General features: G+C 41.0%; 1 protein-coding gene across 3 annotated transcripts in view; it reads left to right on the top strand.

Annotated features, from left to right (window-relative positions):
- The first annotated feature begins 3,643 nt into the window (after positions 1–3,643).
- Positions 3,644–21,926, top strand: part of BPIFC (BPI fold containing family C) — a 52,030-nt gene continuing 33,747 nt past the window's right edge. Inside the window, exons 1-2 of one of the 3 annotated variants that reach the window (XM_043440772.1) lie at positions 3,644–3,647; positions 16,083–16,156. Coding sequence is in view for 1 of the 3 variants with exons in the window: in XM_043440769.1 (XP_043296704.1) it covers positions 17,004–17,006 (3 nt within the window). In the remaining 2 variants the exon portion in view is untranslated. Of the gene's footprint in view, positions 3,648–15,769; positions 15,805–16,064; positions 16,157–16,972; positions 17,007–21,926 lie in introns of those variants that run through there. The other 2 variants (XM_043440770.1, XM_043440769.1) reach the window with 2 other exon arrangements.

Raw genomic sequence — 21,926 nt, 5'->3', positions numbered from 1 at the left:
ATGCTGTAAAGATTCAGTGAGATGATACCTTTTGGTTTTTGTTCTCATCTATGAAGCTCATGGTAATTTCTTAAGACAACAACAGAAAACTAATCCATGTGAGATCTTTGCCTCAATCCTTTGCACAATAGAGTGTAACCACTGGAGTGGAGGAAGTAATCCAACCACAGGAGTGTAGGAGGGGCCTGGAACAGAACCAGAGCATCTCCAAGGGACAACCAAGGTGTAAGGTACTCTAGAGGACAATCCTCCAAAACCTCAAAGGTCCATGAGAATATTATATACCCCTTCTCTCAACTATCTTCCTCATTGAGAATTTGTTTTTCTCTTTTGCAGGACATCACCTTAATGTCTGGAAGCAACAGTCACTGCAGTTTTCAAAGAGTTCTGAAATTTACATTTTTTAAAATAGGCCATTTTATAGAATATTACAAAAGGACGATGTCACTAGTCCATGGAAATTCATTCATTGGCTCCCCCTGTAAGCTTTTTTTTTTTTTTTTGGAGTATAGTTGATTTATAATACTGTGTCATCTCTGCTGTACAGAAAAGTGATTTAGTTATGCACATATAAACATTCTTTTTCTTACACTCTAGGCTTTTTTAAAATAAATTTTTTATTTCCGAACAGTTTTAGATTTATAGAATTATTGTGAAGACTTATCCAATTTTCCTTTTATTAACATCTTCAATTAGCATAATAGATTTGTCACAATTAATGGACCAATATAGATATTTCTATTAACTAAAATTCATACTTTATTCAGATTTCTCATTTTTTTCCTGTTCTATTTTTTTCTCATTCTTTCTGTTCCAAGATCCTGTCCAGGGTGTCACCTTACATTTAGTGGTCATGCCTCCTAAGCTCCTTTCATTTGTGATGGTTTCATAGACTCTCCTTGTTTTTTATGACCTTGACAGTTTTGAGGATTACTAATCAGGTATCTGGCAGAGGGTCCATCAATGACAATTTGTCTGGTATCTTCTTATGAAAATATCATGACTGAGGTAATGTGTTTCTAGGAAGAAGGCCATTGAGGTAAAGCACTATCATCATCACATCATATCAAGATGACATTTGGTGTTAAATTCTGACCACAGGACTTCTCCACCATAGAGTCATTTCTTTTTTCTCCTAGGTTAAGTTTTGTAAGTGCCAAACTTTTCCAAAGTGGAAAACATTTTTCATTCCCATCGGCAATGAATGAGACTTCCTTTTGCTTTGTATTCTCACCATCAGTTTGTATTGTCAGTTGTTTGTTTTTTTCATCTTAGCCACCCTAAAAGGTGCATAGTTGTATCTCACTGTTTTAATATGCAGTTTTCAATGACAATGCTGAGCATCTTTTTATATGCTTATATGCCTTCTATATATCTTCTCTAGTGAGGGTATCTGTTCAGATCTTCTGCCCACTTCTAATTGGGCTGTTTGTTTTCTTGAGTTTCCTTTAGTTTTCTGGACATAACTCAAATTTCTGTGCATGACAAAAACCCTTTATAATCTAGGTAGAAACCCCTTTCTTCAATCTGCCCAGTGACCCCTAAAGAATGCCCACACTGCCCTGTTCCAGAAAGTCTCCCCCTGTTCCCTTGACCCCGTCTCCCACGAAGTCGGTTTGCCTCTGAGCTTTTACACATGCTGATCCTGGTACCTACAATACCTTTCCTATCCTCCTTTTAAGCAGAGTGTGTTGCCCCTTTCTTTTGCTCCAAAAACACTTGGAACGTCCTTTTTAATGTTTTCCATCCCATTGTAGTGCAATTATTTGTGTACCAGGCTTTCTCTAGTCTGAGGCTGTGAGTTTCTCAGGGGGAAAAGGCAGGTCTTATCCATCTTTGACAACACTCAAACCCCACCTCCAATGTGAGGGCTGGTTAAGCAAGATTCAAAATATGACATAAGGATATCCCTGCTTATCTCAGATGTCTTGATATATTTATTTGGAAAAGTAAGATCTGCATTCTGTCTCTACAAGAAAAAGTCAGGTTGGCTTTAGTTTCGATATTTCCCTACAAATCTAATCCATTTTCCTGAATCTTGAGCTTTAATCTACATATTGATAATTCTCACCCTTTAGAGTATCTCATAAAATGTACATGAATTACAGGACTTTCCTGGCAGACCAGTTGTCAAGACCTTGCATAATGCAGGGTGCGCAGGTCCAATCCCTGGTCAGGGAGCTAAAATCTCACATGCTGTGCAGTGTGACTGAAAAAGAATAAATATTTTAAAGAGTTATATGAATGTACACTTAAATTTTAGCATGAAGTTAAATTCATTTTGAACTGCAAAAATAAAATGTAACTCCCTTTCAAATAAACAGTAAGTAAGGGTTATTGGGTGAGTGGGTTTGTTTATTTTTCAAAACCAGCAGGAAGTCACTGCCATAAACCAATCCAAAGTGTGATTGGTGGGAGAGACTGTGTTCTGAGTCAATCATCGGTGTCCACCCAGAAATGTTATCACATGGACAATGGGGGAGTGTGGCCTGGGACTGAGCTGCGAAGGGAGGGAGAAGTGCTGTCAGACAATTGGGTGACTCTGCTAGATGTCTCCCTCGCCCTTCCAGAGCCACACTAATTCCAGGCAGCTTCCTCTGGTTAGAGGTAAAGTAGCAATTTCAAACAAACACATATATCTATGTTACTCACACAGATTCAATTAGCAGCTCGAAGAACCAGATGTGCTGCCTAGCAACAGCATCCTTCTCTCCTCACCTTCCACATCCACTAGACTATGGCTTGTCCTCTTGTGACCTTCCTAAAAAAGGCAGCTTAGCACAGGGGTTAAGAGCCTCCCAGATGCAACTTAACCACAGAAGTAAACTTAACCATAGTGGTTCAGAGACTCCCAAAAGCAGAACACCTGGGTCCTGAATCCTGGCTCCAGAAACTAGCTGTGATGCCTAAGACTAGGCAAAATTACTTAACCTCTCAGTCTCCTCGTCTATAAAATGGAGATAGTATTATGCCCTCAAATAGCTTTGGTGGGGATTTAGTGAGTTCATATATAAATGGTGCCTGTATGTGCATGCTTATTTGCTTCAGTCGTATCCAACTCTGTGTGACCCTATGGGCTGTAGCCCGCCAGGCTCCTCTGTCCATGGGGTTCTCCAGGCAAGAACACGGGAGTGGGTTGCCATTCCCTCCTCCAAGGGATTGTCCCAACCCAGGAATAGAACTCATGTCTCTTATGTCTCTTGCATTAGCAGGCAGGTTCTTTACCACTGTCACCACCTGGGAAGCCCCATAGAGTACCAAGCATTCAATAAATGTTAACTCTCATTTTTCTCTACCTCTTATGTCACTCTTCAGGGTTTCCTTTAAACCAGATTTTACCAACACGAAATGCTGGGGAATGGGGAAGTCAAAGTGTCCTTTGTCCTGCCGCTGCTGCTGCTGCTAAGTCACTTCAGTCGTGTCCGACTCTGCGCGACCCCATAGACGGCAGCCCACCAGGCTCCCCCGTCCCTGGGATTCTCCAGGCAAGAACACTGGAGTGGGTTGCCATTTCCTTCTCCAATGCATAAAAGTGAAAAGTGAAAGTGAAGTCGCTCAGTCATGTCCAACTCCCAGCGACCCCATGGACTGCAGCCCACCAGGCTGCTCCGTCCATGGGAGTTTCCAGGCCCGAGGACTGGAGTGGGGTGCCATGGCCTTTGCCCTAAAACTGCTTTATCTGGTTCATCACACACACACATACGCACACACACACACACACACACACACACACACAAAGAATCCCTGTTTCCTCCCACTTTTGTCTCCTAAAAAAAAAAATTTGTTTCTAAGCTTTATAACAGTCTCACATTCAAATAACTTCTTTTTATATGGGAATAGCCCAGACATTCTAGAAACCAAGAACTAGCATGGTCCGTTCTTGTATCTTGACACCTTTCTCTTTTTTTGACATCTTTCTTTAGTAAAGATGCTAGCTAGTTGATTTTTACTTTTCTTTTGGAGTGTTAATTAAAGGTGTCTCTTGATCTGCAGAGACTAATATACTGTCAGCCATTAATAAGTGAAATAACAATAGGCAGTGACCAAAACCATCCCAAAGAAAAAGAAATAGAAGAAGGCAAAGTGGTTGTCTGAGGAGGCTTTACAAATAGCTGAGGAAAGAGAGAAACAAAAGGCCAGGGAGAAAGGAAAACATACACCCAACTGAATGCAGAGTTCCAGCAAAGAGCAAAGGAGAGATAAGAAGGTCTCCTTAAATGAATAATGCAGAGAAATAGAAGAATGGAAAAGACTAGAAATCTCTTCAAGAAAATTGGACATGTCAGGGGAAGATTTCATGCAAGGATGGGCACAATAGACAACAGAAACAGTAAAGACCTAACAGAAACAGAAGAGATTAAGAAGATGTGGCAAGAATACACAGAAGAGCTATGCAAGAAAGGTCCCAGATAACATGAGACCTTACATGACCCAGATAACCACAATGGTGTGCTCATTCACCTAGAGCCACACATCCTAGAGTGTGAAGTCAAGTGGGCCTCAGGAAGCATTACTATGAACAAAGCTAGTGGAGGTGACAGAATTCCAGAATTCTTGCACTATTAAAAATCCTAAAAGATGTTGTTAAAGTGCTGAACTCAATATGCCAGCAAGTTAAAAAACTCATCAGTAGTCACAGGACTGGAAAAGTTCAGTTTTCAGTCCAATCCCAAAGAAAAGTGAAAAGTGAAAGTGAAGTTGCTCAGTCGTGTCTCTTTTCGACCCCATGGACTATAGCCCACCAGGCTCCTCCATCCATGGAATTTTCCAGGCAAGAGTACTGGAGTGGGTTGCCATTTCCTTCTCCAAATCCTAAAGAAGGGCAATGCCAAAGAATGTCAAACTACCACACAATTGCACTCATTTCACACGCTAACAAGGTTATGCTCAAAATCCTTCAAGCTAGGCTTCAGTAGTATGTGACCTGAGGACTTTCAGATGTGTAAACAGGGTTTAGAAAAGACACAGGAACCAGAGATCAAATTCCCAACATTTGCTGGATCATAGAAAGAGCAAGGGAATTCCAGAAAAGCATCTGCTTCTGTTTCATTGACTACATTAAAGCTTTTAACTGTGTGGATCAAAACAACTGTGGAACATTCTTATAGAGATGGGAATACCAGACCACCTTACCTGTCTCCTGAGAAACCTGTATGCAGGTCAAGAAGCAACAATTAGAACTGGACATAGAACAATGGACTGGTTCAAAATTGGGAAAAGAGTACGCCAAGGCTGTATATTGTCACCTTTCTTATTTAACTTCCATGCAGAGTACATCATGCCAAATGCCAAGCCAGATGAATCACAAGCTGGAATGAAGATTGCCAGAAGAAATATCAACAACCTCAGATATGCAGATGATACCACTCTAATGGAAGAAGGTGAAGAGGAACTAAAGAGCCTGTTGATGAAAGTGAAAGAGGAGAGTGAAAAAGCTGGCTCGAAACTCAGTATTCAAAAAACTAAGATATGGCATCTGGTCCCATCACTTCATGACAAATAGAAGGATAAAAAGTGGAAGAAGTGACAGTTTTTATTTTCTTGGGCTGTAAAATCACTGTGGATGGTAACTGCAGCCATGAAATTAAAGGACTCTTGCTCCTTGGAAGGAAAGCTATGACAAATCTAGACAGCATATTTAAAAGCAAAGACATCACTTTGCCAACAAAAGTCCATATTGTAAAAGCTATGGTTTTTCCAGTAGTCATGTACAAATGTGAGAGCTGGACCATAAAGAGAGCTGAGCACCGAAGAACTGATGCTTTTGAACTGTGGGGTTGGAGAAAACTCTTGAGAGTCCCTTGAACTGCAAGAAGATCAAACCAGTCAATCCTAAAGGAAATCAATCCTGCATATTCATTGGAAGGACTGATATTGAAGCTGAAGCGCCAATACTTTGGCCACCTGATGCAAAGAGCCTGAGTATCTGCAGGTGGCAGGAGACGTCTATAAGGCCACCCCTTTTGCCCCCCCTTTCCCGCCTCCTCCTCCTTCTTCTTTCAACCTGGCTTCCTTTCCTCCCTTTGGAATCTTTGAAGACCTGAGCTCTGTTAGTACTTGGATCTGAAGTTCTGTGTCTCTATAGGAAGTTTTCTGAGAGACGGTATTCTTGTACTTAAGGGAGTGTCTGATGAGGACTGCCAGGTTTATATGTGTGTGTTTTAACTCTGTGTTCTGTGTTGTGATTTTTGATGGCCATTTTGCTTTGGCCACCATTTGGTTTAGACCTGCCGCCATTTTGTTAGAACTTGATATTCTTTCCCTGTGCCTTGAGACCTGGGCCCTCAGGAACACTTATCTAGACCATCTCTAACTCCTGAGACTGAGGGAAAAGGGGGAAAAGCTTTTAAAATTATTATTTATTTCAACTTTTTTATAAACTGGTAAATTTTATATTGTAAAATTGAATTCATGACTAAACTTAGAAAACAAAGCTAGATCTTGCACTGTGTCTGTCTAAATATGTCTTGGTATGTCTTTGTCTCTGGGTAATATTTTTGAGGTTAATTTGTAAATGAGCTCTATTTAATTGGCTTAAAGAAAGGTTCAGTTCAGTTCAGTTCAGTTCAGTCACTCAGTCACGTCCGACTCTTTGCGACTCCATGAATGGCAGCATGCCAGGCCTCCCTGTCTATCACTAACTCCCAGAGTCTACCCAAACCCATGCCCATCGAGTTGGTGATGCCATCCAACCATCTCATCCTCTGTCATCCCCTTCTCTTCCTGCCCCCAATCCCTCCCAGTATCGGGGTCTTTTCCAGTGAGTCAACTCTTCGCATGAGGTGGCCAAAGTATTGGAGTTTCACCTTCAGCATCAGTCCTTCCAATAAACACCCAGGACTGATCTCCTTTAGGATGGACTGGTTGGATCTCCTTGCAGTCCAAGGGACTCTCAAGAGTCTTCTCCAACACCACATTTCAAAAGCATCAGTTCTTCGGTGCTCAGCTTTCTTCACAGTCCAACTCTCACATCCACACATGACCACTGGAAAGACCATAGCCTTGACCAGACAGACCTTTGTTGGCAGAGTAATGTCTCTGCTTTTTAATATGCTGTCTAGGTTGGTCATAACTTTCCTTCCAAGGAATAAGCATCTTTTAATTTCATGGCTGCAGTCACCATCTGCAGTAATTTTGGAGCCCCAAAAAATAAAGTCTGACACTGTTTCCACTGTCTCCCCATCTGTTTCCCATGAGGTGATGGGACCAGATGCCATGATCTTAGTTTTCTGAATGTTAAGCTTTAAGCCAACTTTTACACTCTCATCTTTCACTTTCATCAAGAGGCAGGTAAGCACTTACAAATCAAATATTTCTAAATTAAACAATAAATTCCAGGTTCAGGTGAACTGGAAAATATTTGGTATTAAATACCTGATATTAATGTTTGTTGACCTATCTAATATAGACATGTCTTAGAGTAATTAACATTAAGTAGAATATTTTCATTGTACCTAGGTTTAATATAAGTTAAATATTATATCTGTTACAAGTTTGTCAACAAGGAAATTACCTCGAGTGAAGAAACTTCTAAAAAATGTAAATGAGATATGAGCTTTTATATAAACTCTATTAAGAATAATTATTCTTTAGGAATATCTGTCTAAAATATTCTCTCCAGATTGGCAGAACTTGAATTTCTAAAGGTTGTGCTAAGTGTTGGAAGTCTATTGAATAGTTAGATCATTTCCAAATAAAATAAGATTTTGAAACTTTTACTACAAACACTGATTTCCTTTTACAGAAAAACTAAAGAGATTTGGGACTATAAAGAATAATGTTTGATGCCATCCTAAAATGTTTTGAGAAAGCAAGGGTTTTAGAAATTATCACTGGTATTTATGCTCACCAATCTATAAAATGCTAATATAAAAGTTAGCTCTTGGTTGCTAAAAGAAAGCAGGAAGTGTACTTTCAGTTAAAAAAAAAAAGTATAAAAAAATACTAAAAAGAGTTATGCATGATCAGGATTTTCTAAAATTGGATTACAATTAGTTAGATAAATGGATTTTGTTAGGAATGACACAGCCATAGGAAAACTGGTTAGAGCCAACTAGGTCCGAGATGGTGGAGTTGACTTTCACTAGACCTTGAGCCTTGGTATTTACGCCCATTGTGACATATCACAAGCTAAATGATACACCCATCAACACTGACTAAATCTGACCAAATGTTCTAAACGCTTTTAATTGATCTTTTCAATAAAACTTCCTAAATCGAACTCTTTTGAAGTTCCCTTGACCTCTAGCTAACTTTGGGGTGCTTCAGAGGGCCCCTGAAACATCCCAAAGAGAGATATTAAACTGTATTTATTCGGTTGGTTAAATTACATGAAAAAGATTATCAAATGAGTAACAAATTTGCTCATGTTATAATGTATGGTAAAATTACTAATACAGATATCCTATAAATTATCTTGAGTTCTTAACATTTTGATATGTCCTGGTATTCTAATGAAAAACCTGATGACTTCACAAAAGTTAACAAAGGACTGAATAAACCAGCAAATATGCTTATAACTTTTATGGTTTCTATCTGAAAAATTACAGATTTGAATCTTGTGTTTTCCGGGAGTGGGGAAAACCTTCCTCTCAAGCTAATTATGAAAATAATTTGGCAAAATTATATGTTATAAGCAAAACAATTATACTTTCTCTCTATCTGACTCCTCCAGAAATTTGAAACTCTTAGGTTTCCAGTAAGTTTATCAAATGAGCTAGGAAGGTTATCTCACTAACAGGTATAAAAATCTCAAGGAATTTTTGAGACCTTAAAAAGGGAAGAGTTCACCTAGATTTGTTAGGCAAAATCTGTGATAAGCCTTTGGTCTGAGTTTCCCAGCCCTGTTTTATCTTGGAAAGTTCAGTCTGAGATTCTATAAATGTTTCAGAAAAATAAAAATTCTATGATCAATTATGGTTATATAAATCATCAGACCGAAATTAGTGAGAACAGACCTATTTTGCAAACAAATGAGTCTTAATTTGGTGATATTTGATAAAAATGAGGGTAATTTTAGGGGGGGAAAAAGATATTTCAAAAAATGTTAAATCCCAGTTTGTTAATGGAGGTCTGCATGTAGTAAGACTCATTTCTTGGATAGTTCTTTGCTGTTATGTGATATTAATGTAAAATTTAATTGAATTCTTAAAGAACACCCTAAGTTTGTTTCTGAAGCTTATCTCAGTAATCTATCTTTAGATGAAGATCAGATGCCTCATGACCTGCAACCAGGACTGGAAAAAGACATAATTTAAGGGACTGTCTCCAATCTGGATGGAAGGACTTTTTTATCAGAAGAAACTACACTACACCAGGATGAGAAGACGATGACATCAGAGGTAGACAGCTTGCCCAAGATGCTGGACCTGATTCGTATGATCATTTATAATGTTTTCTTGACTTCTTAGACCTTGGCATATAAATCGAATGCTTTTCTATCATAGGCCTGATCCTATGTTAGTTTTAGAAATCAATCCAGTTGTTGGGTTTGTGGCCAATGACCTGTGTCTAGTTCTGGGTTACCTTGGTAAATTTCTCTACTACAAGACTTAACTGGTTGGCCCTGAGGAAATTTACTTTAAAAAAATTTATAGTCATATTCAGGTCACTGTGACATTACTAGATGGGATCCCCTCACCGGGCCAATTAATAATGCCTGCTCTGACTCTGGCCATAAATTTGAGCCTTTTTCTATTGCTCCAGCTCAATCAGAGCAACAAGAAAAGTTTCAACAAAGGAGGAAAAATCTCCCACAATTATGGGATAGATTTATATAGATAACAGCAGGCTATGGTAATTTAGGTTTAAAGTCTCCTCTGTGTTGGAAACAATTAAATCATACTAAGGATAATCAGTCTAGTAACACTAGAAAACTGAGCTACGTGCCTTATAGATGGTGACAATATATAATTTCCCTGAAAGATAAAGATTCTACAGAGTAGACTAAGTCAGATGACCTGAGAATACTGGGCTACATCTAATGGAAGCTCTTAAGTCTTACTTGTGACTTTACTAATAGTGCTGGCTATGTTATTTGTATTTCACCTGTTTTACAAAATTGCTGTTTCTTACACTGCCAAATGTGTGTCTGAGGCCTCTGATAGGATAATATATAGTTCCACAAGAGATCAATGATGGTAACAGTGTAACTCTAGATATGGGAAGGAGCAACAAGAGGGAATATTTTCCTGGACAAAGAGGCTAGTAAGACAGGTGGTCCAGAGAATTTTGGATACTGTTTTATGGCATAGTCCAGTAACAGCACATTGAGTGGCCCGTCAACAAAATCTTTGCCAAACCTGAGAATGGACATTCTCAGCACCATGGCATAAAGTGGTCATGAAATGCCCCCCTCAAAATCATGGTCAAGTTTATGAGCAAAAGTGGGCTCTGCCAACTGAAAACTGACACTTGCCATCTACGTCTACAGAGATTAAATCATGGCCACTGCAACTGCTGACTTTCAATGGCCCTGAAAGGAGTTCAGGGTGAAAATCAGGAATGAGGCGCTCCGTGCTCTGAGAAAAACTGGCAGAACAGGCCTTCAGATAGTTAGATCTTTTCAGGAGAAGATTTTATGAGTCCCAATTCTTGCATCTTCTCATACCTAGAGAAACACTGACATCATTAATGGTGACATCTGCTCTGGCTATTAAGGAAAATTTTACAGTTAAAAGTCAAAATAGAGTACTCAGCTATGGTTCAGACATCCTGGGAAATAACCAGGTGTTACTATGGGTGTGATTTCAGATTAGACATTGTACTGCTAAACACTTGAGTTTTCTGAGTCGTGTCAGGCTTAGATGCCACCATTCTCAAAACAATGTCTGCTGGAAGCTAGTAACTTCTACCTTACTTTTTATAAAACTAGGCAACTGGCCAGCTGGCTAAAAGTCTCCTGGAAGTGCCAGGTCCAGACTGGGTTTCAGGCCTATTCTTCTAAAAAGAAATGAGATTTATTTTGTCTATTAACATTCCAGTTATCCCTCCTCCAGCTACTTCTAATTGGGTCTGTTACAACAAAATGGCAGACCAAGGGATTGAGATTTTAGTCATACAAGGTTCAGATCTAGGACTTGGAACTCAGGAATACTTCCAATTCAGTGTCTATTCTCCAAGCTGAGGCAGTCCTATACCCCATTTTGACAGGAAGTTATCACAGTCATAGTTGCCCAGATCCCTAAATTAAAACTGAGCAAGACGCTGTGGGGCTCTGGAGTACAGATCTGCTGTGTGTTCTCCATTTCTTATCTGTAGGATATAGACTTCATTCAGCCTCCTTGACTTTCCCTGAGTTCCAAAGGGTGGATTCAAGCAATTGGTAATCAGGGAAGGGAGAGGATACAGAAACAGAGGAGAAACAATCAAATGGTGGTACAGCCTTGAGACAGGGTCCTTGTTCCTACCTCAAAGAAATATGCATAACAATGTCTTTGAGTTCTTGTACAGAACTGGAGCCCCCACCCAGGTGGAGGATGGTAACTCAGACTAAACACAAGATTCCTGGAGCACAGCTCTGTTGCTTCACCACCAACCAATCAAAAAAAAAAAAAAAAAGTCACAAACCCTGCAGCCCTCACCCCAAATGTTGCCTCCCGTTTCTGGGGACCGGTGATGACCATCCTGTTAGGTTTCCTGTTTGGCCCCTGTCTATTTCATCTCTGAGAGGAGCCAACAGTTTCCAACTAAATTGCTGTTATTACAAGGGTGAATGCTGGTTTCAGACAAAAAATACATTGACTTAGATCAGGTAGAGAGAGACTTCTGCTCTGCTAGGCAGGCCTATGCCCATGCACAGTAGGAAGAAGTTACAGAACAGTGCTTGCTTCGGCAGCACATATACTAAAATTAGAAGTTACAGAAGAAAGAGACCTCCACCCCAATTCCCAAGAAATATCTTGAGTATGAAGTCTCTCAGGGGGGAGTTGTTAGGGGAAGCACACTGACTGAAACCACCCACCCTGGCCAGGCACCACAGTAACCATTTTCATGAGTTGTTTTATGACAGGAGATCCTGATAAGGAATACAGAACTAGTAAGCTACCACCAACCAGAAGATTTCAGGAAAGGTCAAAAGGAGACATTGCGTGTCCGTCCACTTCCCAGAATCCCTCTCACTAGCATCCATCTTGGCTGAGTGATGCTGCGCCACCAGGAAACACTCTGAATTAGAATGATTGGCCAAAGACCACCCGGAAACTAATCCCGTCACCATAAAACCCAAGACTGCGGGAGAGCAGTTCTCCTGGGTTCCCTCACCCTCCTACTTTCCACCCGGGTGCCCTTCCCCAATAAAATCTTTTGCTTTGTCAGCACATGTGTCTCCTCGGACAATTCATTTCCGAGTGGTAGACAAGAGTCCAGTTTCCGGCCCTGGAAGGGGTCCCCCTTCCTACAACAGTTGGAAAAGACCCTGATGCTAGGAGATTTAGAAGGCAGGAGGAGAAAGGCACAACAGAATGAGATGGGTAGATAGCATCACTGACTCAGTGGACTATCTGGGAGATAGTGGAGGATGGAGGAACCTGACATGATGCAGTCCATGTGATCGCAAAGAGTTGGACATTACTTATTGACTGAAAACAAACCAAATTAATCTTGCATTCTCAATTGTCATCATAGGTAGGCTGGATAAGTAGGAATTCCCAGCAAATCCTTAGTTAAATCTGGAAGACTAAAATAAATAATGAAACTGGATATCTGGATATCATGTTGCTGGCTTTGTTGTTTTTAACGATGAATTTTGCTAATTACCAGAAAATGATTCTTCCAACAGCAAGGAAGGCTTGAGGTAATGTCTAAGGCCCCTTACAAATAAAATAAACACAGACCAGCTGTACTCTCTTTTATCTTCGTGTCTTAAACTCCAAGTATCTGAGACTGTTTTTCCAAAATTATTCCACATCACACATGAGCTGTACTATTATTAACTTTGTAAATCAACCCAATTCTTAAAGTGTATATAAATTTGTTTAAAAGGGAAAACTATCTAAAGGGGAAATTTTATTAATTTCCTAATAGAGGATAAATGTAAAAAATAAATATAAATATGAACATTAACCTCTGTACACTACTTCAAAGTAAAAGTTGTTTAAAACATCTTTTAAATTATTAATTGAAAATAATAGAGAAAATACAAGTAATAGGGCATCTAAATTATCGACAGTGAAGGAAAAACTTAACATATGTTATCTCACTTAGTTTAATTCTCATAATGACTTTTCAAAGTAAATGTGATAACCACTTTTATAGAAGATTCTCTGAGACCCAAAGGAAATAGGTAAATTGCTCAAGTTCCCAGAGTGGGCAATTGGGGTGGGCAGGGCAGGTCTGTGTGAGTCCAGAACCACAAGGACTACAGGATAGGCTTCCCCCTCGCCCCATTTCACATCCTGTCTCCTCTCCTTCATCCAGGCCATGCTTCCCAAGACTTCTGTCCAAATCCTATGCCAAAAATCCCAGGATTCACAACACTGACTTGAGTTAGATTTTCAGTACTTTGTGCCAAAAATAAAAATTAATATTTACATCAGAAAAAATACAATTATTAGTATTTTACAATCTTCAGCATGCTTTTAAGTGGAGCAGATTCTTATGCAGCTGGTTAATGGGTCTGACATGCAAACAGGAGGCTAATCAAGGTCTAAGTCTTCCTGACAGAAACAAGGAATGAGGATGGGAAAGACGGGGTTGGGGGAAGCAGGAGATGAAGGTAGAAGCAAGAAGTTGCTGGGGAGGTGGGGGAATGAGGGACAGAAAGAGAAGGGGGACAGGAGAGAAGAGACAGCAATGCTGCCTCCGAGGGAAGATTCAGAGGGAAGGAAAGGAATGTTCACAGATACTTGATAAGTTTTTTTCCCATATAATGTATTATGTCATTCATCTTCTTCCATGTCTGATTCTTGGTTTTTTTACAGTACACTAAAATAAATAAAATACAGTACAATTCCACGTGTTTATCTGTGTAGCACCTGAAATGACCCCATAGTCCTCCTGTAGAACATGTACCATGGGAAACTGCCTCGGATGACCTCACCACTTCTACAGATTTAATTCCATCTCGTGGATGATGACTCGGAAATTCTTATTTCTCATCGACCTCTCCTGGGAACTCCAACTACCCACCTGATGCAGCCATTTACATGTCTAATATCATCGTTTCTGCCCTTACTGCATTCCAGACACACCGGCCCACCTTGGCTACTCCCTCCACCCAATCCCTTCAGGGCTTTTTCCGTCTGGCTTCTTATGCTCAGATCTGAACTCAGATACACCTCCTCGGAGAAGCCTTCCTGAGCCGTCCTAACAGAGGAAGCACTTCTCCGCTCAGCTGCATCACCCTACCAATTATAAGACCACCTCCTCCACCACTACATTCCTTTATTTCCTCCCTAGCACATCACAGTCTACACGTTTGGTTTGTCTTGTTGTTTGCCTGTTTATTTTACATCTCCATCCGCTGGAATATAAACTCCATGTGGACATGAATTCTGTCTGTTTTACTGAAAGGAACTTGTACATAGTAGGTGCCCAATATTTGTGGATTTAATGAGTGAACTAGTCTATGATGACTGGCAACAACTGATTCTATGAGGAGAGTATCTTCAGGCTCCTATCACCGTATATGACCACATACCTATGAATAAAGATTTTATAGCGCTTTACAATTCAAAAGCACGTTCTCCTAGGTTACTGCTATGGTCTGAATGTTTGTGTCCCTCCAAAATTCATATGTTGAAATCTTAACCCCATAGGTGATGTTATTAGTAGGTAGCACTTGGGGAATTCATTTCTTCTAAAAGAGGCTCCAAAACTATTCTTAAGTCCTTCCACCCTGTGAGAACACAGCCAAAAGAATCTAGCTGTGAACCAGATCTTAAACCACAACAGTGACCTGGATCCTGCTGAGCAACAGAGTCCTAACCAAGACACATGCTGGCCCCTTGATTGTGAACTTCCCATTTCCAGAACAGTGAGCAACAAATTTCTTGTTTATAAGCTATGTCTTAGCTTATACATTTAGCTGAGCTTAGACTGGCTTGTGAAACTTTTTATAGCAGCCTGAACAGACTAAGACAGTTATCAACGTCTTTTTTTCACAAGCACCTATTAAGGTAGATGCTATTTTTGTTTCCACTTTATCCCTAGGAAAACTGAAGTTAAACAGGTACCTTTAACTGGAGCTGTGCTAGATGAGAAACTTAAAAGCTGTCAGAAGTACAGACAATGCCAAGCAAACACACGCGTTGTTCTTCCTAGTTTTCCTGGACTGTCCTGGTTTTAGTACTGAAAATCCTGTGTCCTGGGTAAACCAGAACAGTGGATCACCCCATCTTAAATTGTAAATTTAAGACCTTGGATGCTTCATGTAATCAGATATCTGGCCATCTAAAGTGCAATGACTAAAACGTGGGGGGTGGGAGTGGGGAATGGGGTTTAGAGACTATAGATACCAAGTTCCAAAATAGTTGGTAAGCCCACCTAAACTGACTTTGAAGGAATGCTGGGAGTGAAAGTCATTAATAATCTGAAAAAGGAGCCGATAATTAGAGATACTTTCTGTGATCCTACCCTGAAAGATAAAGACGGTAACTAGGTTGGCCTGGTTATCAAGCCTCATGCTTTCAGAGTGAATCTGATCCACTGAAAGTCCAGAAGGTATCCCTGGCAGTAGTGGCACCATTCAGGGCAGGCAGCCTGAGCAAGGGAAACCGGCTTACTCTCCCAGAAAGAAGTCTTCCTCTTCCAATTCAATACAACTTAGCACCTTTTTGTAATATACTGGAATTCTGAAGCTTTCTGGTAAAGTAGCCATAATAATTTCTCAAGATGGGTGTGTGTGTGTGCACGTGCATGTATGTGTGTGTGTGTGTGTGTGTTAGGGAGATAATTGTTGCATAGGTGGCATTGTCTGCTCATCTAGGTAGAGACTGAAGTGTTCATTCATGTCTTCGTGTCATTGGGTAACTGAAGTGAAGCAATTATGTATCACATTTTGAAAGAGGCTTTTTAAAAAGATTCACCACTAGATGATTCAGACTTAATTATCATCTTTGCAGCAGATGAGTTCAAGGCTCCAGTGGAGAACACATCGACTTCAAAGGCAGAAGGAACTGAAGCTGCTCCCTGGCTTTGGATACTTCCTCTTCTTGAGGTAAGAATCTTGAACCAAGATTTAACCAACTTGAATCTTGAACCACCTTAAAGTCTCTGCCAGTACACAGTGTCCCAGCGGGAGCTACTCTCTTGCTGGAGATGACCCAGATCTGGTAGGACCCCTTGAGTAGCCAGCCGTCACATATCCTGAATTAGTTTGGTCTGCCTCGCTTTTCTTATGCTTTATTTCTTTACGTCACTCAGCCCACCCAGAAAACTGTGAACAGCTCTGAGATAGAAATGAGAGTTGGTTTAGACTACATGCTTAGTTCTGCATCCTTCAAAAGTGGGGCTCAATAGTTTGGACTTTTATTTTTGCCTCCATTCCAGTGGGGAACCCAGCACAGTGGCAGGAAATTCTAACTTGTCTCTCTACTGGTGTGGTTAAGACGGGAACTTCAGTGATCTCTGTGCTTTGGGATCAGGTCTTAAACCACAACAGTGACCTGGATCCTGCTGAGCAAAACAGCCTTCCCATCTACCTGAATTTTGTAACTCCTCTGTGTAAAGTATGGAGTTTGGGGGGACAGGGGTGGGGAGACTTGGGGTAAATTTTCAAGGCCCTTGTCATTAGAGATCTTGGTATAAAATCAAATGTGTGGGCTGAATCCCTTGAAATATTCTTCAAGTCTGCCTATATTCCATACCTGTTGATTTAAACTTCTTACCAATTTTATTATCTGTCTTAACCATTAAGTTGGAATATTCTTATAGACTAGGCTTCTTTAAACCAATTGAACTTAATTCTCAAACTTTGCCTTTATTTTAAAGGCTACACATTTCATTCACTCAACACACCTTTTAATTTTTCCAGAGTCTGCCAAAGCTCTCCTTCAAGAGCAGTAATGGTAAATTGATATTTCTCAGGACTTTCCTAAATCGTATGTGAGTTTTCTTATTTCTAGTCATCAGAATGGCTCAGGCAAAAGTCATTTAATTTAGAAATGTTATTCTGTGTGGACACTGGTATGGAAATGTAATGCCTTCTGAGGTTTTGAGTATTGGAAAGAAGAATTCCTCAGAAGCAACAAAACAGGGAACTTGCTGGCAGGTTTTTAAATCATCCTGGATCCCTTCTTTTAACAGGCAACTCACCCTGTCCTTACTTGTCAGCCAAATTACCTAACCTTTTAGGAGTCATCTCCTTGTTTGACAAGGTTCCGTTCCTCCCCTGCCCATAAATCATCATCCTAACCAAACAATTCAACTGAAAGTTACATACAATCTATTCCCTTATAGCCCAGTAATTTTACTCACTCATAAAATTTCGAGAGGAAAAACATGTGTTTTCTCTATGCAGCTTTGAGTTCCTGAATCTCCGTCAAAGTAGACCACTTCAGAAACTTCCTTGAACCGAGAAGTGAAAACAAGTTTTTTGGCTGCTGGGAGGAAATTTAAAACTCCATTTGTGCCCAAGAAATTACAAATGGATTTGCACTTTGATACTTGAAAATTTCCAGACACTTAATGAATCTTTCCACATAAAAGATGGCATCAAGCAACCCCTATTTAAAATTCCCAGATGAAAATGAAAAGTGTATTACTATCAAGTCATTAAATGAAGAGACAAATCATAAACACTAGGATTAGGAGCCAGAAGAACAGGTTTGATTCCCAAGAGTCTGACTTGCTCTGGGATCTTGGACAGGTCATTTGAACTCTCTAAGCCTCTGTGTCCACATGTCTAAAATGGCAGAAGTATACTAGTGTTGTGAGTTTTGTGAATAGTGAAGAAATATAAATTTATCATTTTAATTGCTCTTCCATTCACAAGTAATATCTCTGCTTTGGTTTATTGTGGTTTTTCACTGTAGAAATAGAGAACTATTTATTTGATGGTTTGGTTTTCTCATTGTTTTCAACCTTTTCTAGAACTTTCCTTAGCTAACAAGAGTCTTGTAACCAGTTGAATAGTAAGTTAGCAAATATTTATTGAGGTCCTACTATATACCAGGCAGAGATAATTTCTGCCTTACTTTGCATACATCTAATGCGTATAGACTTTTTGGTCTAACATTCATTTCTCTCCACTATTATGAAATCTTTTCCTCCTTTTAAAAAATCCCTCTCTGGGAGGGGACATACGTATACCTAAGGCTGCTTCATGTTGATGTTTGGCAGAAAACAACAAAATTTTGTGAAGCAATTATCATCCTTCAATTAAAAAATAAATTAACTTTAAAAATCCCTCTCTTATGATAACCTATAATGGAAAATAACCATATACATATACGCTCATGCTCAGGCGCTAAGTCGTGTCTGACTTTTCGTGACCCCATGAACTGTAGTCTGCCAGGCTCCTCTGTCCATGGGATTTTCCTGGCAAGAATACTGGAGGGGGTAGTCATGCCCTCCTCCAGAGGATCTTCCTGACCCAGAGATCGAACCTGCGTCTCCTGCATTGGCACAGCACATATATATGTGTGTGCATCTGTGTGTGTGTGCGTGTCTGTGTGTGATATATATATATATCATAAATATATACACACATATATACAGCCCATGGGGTTGCAAAGCGTCGGACACAACTGAAGCGACTGAGCAGACATATATATATATATATACATACACACACACATATATATGCACATATATATATATAACTGAATTGCTTTGCACACATATTGTAAATCAACTATACTTCAATTAAAAAAACTCTCTTATGCCTGCCTAGGCATGACTCATCCATTTACAATTCTTTGCCTACAGTGATATTAACATAACTACACATCAGTTTGGCCTCATCCTTTGTTAAAATGTAGAAATACTTCTATACCAGTTGGTAAATAGCCACTAATCTAAGCCCCAGGGGTGTTCCTCTTACTCCCATTGTCCCATCCATCTCTACCTATCCCTCTCTCAAGGACCCCTGGACCGCTCCCAGGATAGCTAAAGGATCAAGGAAGGCCTAGGATAGATGGCGTGCTATGCGTGTTCAGTCGCTCAGTAGTGTCCAGCTGGACCTAACTCCTGCATCCTCCCTGAGTATAAGATGCTGTTGATGTCATCCTGTCTCCCAGAACATGGAGAGCCTCACACTCATTTATCCCACCCCTCATTTCCCCCAACCCTCGGATCACTCATTGCTTGAGCAGAGAGACCCTCTTCGAGCAGAATTCCTTCTCCTCGGCTCTCACTCTCGTTCCTCTGTGCTTTCCTGAGTGTTGTCTTCACCCTCATCTTCCTCACGCTGCACCCCTGGCCCTGCCCCCCACACTGTCCAGTTTCTTTCTGTAGCTTGTCCTTTACTACTAAGGCCAATTCCATACGGCTGAGACACCATACTGAATGCATGAGGTCATAGCAGTTTTAAAATATTGCAATACCTCAGTATCTAATAGCACATAGTCACTACTCTGGGTCCCCCACCCCACCCCCCAGTATACCCACACTGGCCACTCCTCCAAGACTTCCTCTGTCCCACCCATGATCCAGGACCTAACCTCCCCAGCCCCACTCTAGAACTGTGGCCAGCATCTGTTCTAATGAATGAATATGCTCTGCTAGTGTATAAATGCTTTAATCACCTCTGCAAAGAGCTATAATAAAATGTAGAGTGAAATAAATCCTATTCCTTTTATTTGGTTGTGGCTAGACGTATCTATCTTCACTGCTATATAATATTCCACTGTGTGAATAAACTTCAATGTATGTGCATTCTTCTGGGAACATCTATGTTGTGTTCAACTCTCTGCTGGGATCACTTTGCTCCTTTGGACATTTTGGCACCTGGCTCAGGTGGGCAGGGGGTTCTCTTGAGTGTGTTCCTAGAAAAATAAGGTATGTCATATTCAAGGAAAAAATAAAGGCTATTTCTTTGCTTATGATTCACTGATTCCCTCTATCAGTACTTATCAGTCACTCACTATGTCCAAGACACTGAGGGAGCCAGGCTCTGAAACCTCCAAACCAGACAAGGCCTTTGCCCTCACAGCACTTATATTCTGGTAGAGGAGACAGACAATAAGTAAAAAACAGGAAATATAGGCACATGAATAAACATGTATTTTCACTGAGGGTTCAGAAGGAAATGAGATTTGCTTACTGCTGCTGCTGCTAAGTTGTTTCAGTCGTGTCCGACTCTGTGCGACCCCATAGACGGCAGCCCACCAGGCTCCCCTGTCCCTGGGATTCTCCAGGCAAGAACACTGGAGTGGTTTGCCATTTCATTCTCCAGAGATTAGCTTAGGGAAGTCATAAATGGCTTCAAAAGGAAGGTTGTGTTTACAATGAACCTTAAGGATGCACAGACTTTTTGTAGGCTAAGTAAAGGGCAACAGCCTAAGTGTGGGTATTAATCAGGAAACATGGGGTGAGTTTGGGGCTTCCTAAGTGGCTCAATGGTAAAGAATCCACCTGCAATGAGGGAGACGCAGGTTTGATCCCTGGGTTGGGAAGATCCCCTGGAGAAGGAAACGGCAACCCAGTCCAGTGTTCTTGCCCAGAGAATCCCATTCACAGAGGAGCCTGGCAGGCTACAATCCACGGGGTTACAAAGAGTCGGACATGACTTGGTGACTAAACAACAACAACAGTGGGGTGAGTTTGGGGACTTCTCTGGACAAGGGATATACAGATCAGCTGACAAATGTAAGCAGGTTGACTGAACCAGCCTCTTCTCATCCCTGAAGGTGGATCTATGCACTACAGAACAGACAAATCAAGGCTCTAATTCTCGATCTCATGGCCCTCTAGCAAAATGCCCCCTATTGGTATTCACCAATCTGAGCATAAGCCCATTGCATGAGTGGGGCAGCTTGCGCACTGGACGGAATGCCAGCCCCAGGGGTGAGAGGAGCACTGGGGTGAGAAGTGTGTCCAGCTTCTCTGCCGCCAAGCTGGATACACTAGTGTGGGGATTACCTGGATCATTCTCTGCTGATCCCACAGAGGCGGGTGTATCTCCGGAGGGCACCCTTTCTCGTTTCACACAAAAGCCCAACATAAGCCAGCAGTAGCCCTACTCGGACACTCCCTCCCCTGGTCAGACCGCTGTGCTCCTTTCAGATAAATTCTCTGCAACGCGCCTTTGTCTGCTTCATCGCATTCCCACTTCTATGGCCAAACCCAAGGGCACACACAAATGTTTGTTTTCTTTGTTGTTGTTCAGTCACCAGGTCATATCCGGCTCTTTGCAACCCCATAAACTGTAGCCCGCCAGGCTTCTCTGTCCGTGGAATTCTCCAGGCAAGAATACTGGACTGGATTGCCATTCCCTTCTCCAGAGGATCTTCCCGACCCAAGTCTTGAACCCCGGTCTCCTGCATCAGAGGCAGATTCTTTACCACTTGAGCTATAGGGAAGTCCTTTGTTTATCTCGGCCAAGCACAGATACTCTCTCTCTCTCTAATGCACACACACACACACACACACACACACACACCTCTTACAGTGACCTTCCCTTTCATCTGGACTGCTCCTGAATCCCAGCCCCTCTGGGGTCCTTCCCTGCCCCAACTGGCCTGATTCCTCCCTCTGTCTAAATACACAGCTCCTATAACTTCCTCTTCCCTGACCACCCCCTCAAGTGCTTCCCTGACTAGTTTCATGTTTGTGTGTTAACTCCGTGGGTATCTGTGTGAATACAGGAATGACAGGTCCCCCAGCTTGTAAACTCCCAGAACTAGAAATGCCTGTAAATGCATTACTCACTCTACTGTCATTAGGAGAAACCTGTATCCCTGATGTTGTTGCTACCTCTGTTTCATTCATCAAGAAAATGGAGTGACCTTATTCATTGAATCCATTAACTCAGTAAGTGTACATTG

Source organism: Cervus canadensis, chromosome 21 (genome assembly GCF_019320065.1).
Source record: "Cervus canadensis isolate Bull #8, Minnesota chromosome 21, ASM1932006v1, whole genome shotgun sequence".
Taxonomy (NCBI): Eukaryota; Metazoa; Chordata; class Mammalia; order Artiodactyla; family Cervidae; genus Cervus; species Cervus canadensis.
The sequence above is the reverse complement of the archived record's forward strand: the minus strand, read 5'-3'. Positions and strand labels throughout refer to the sequence as shown.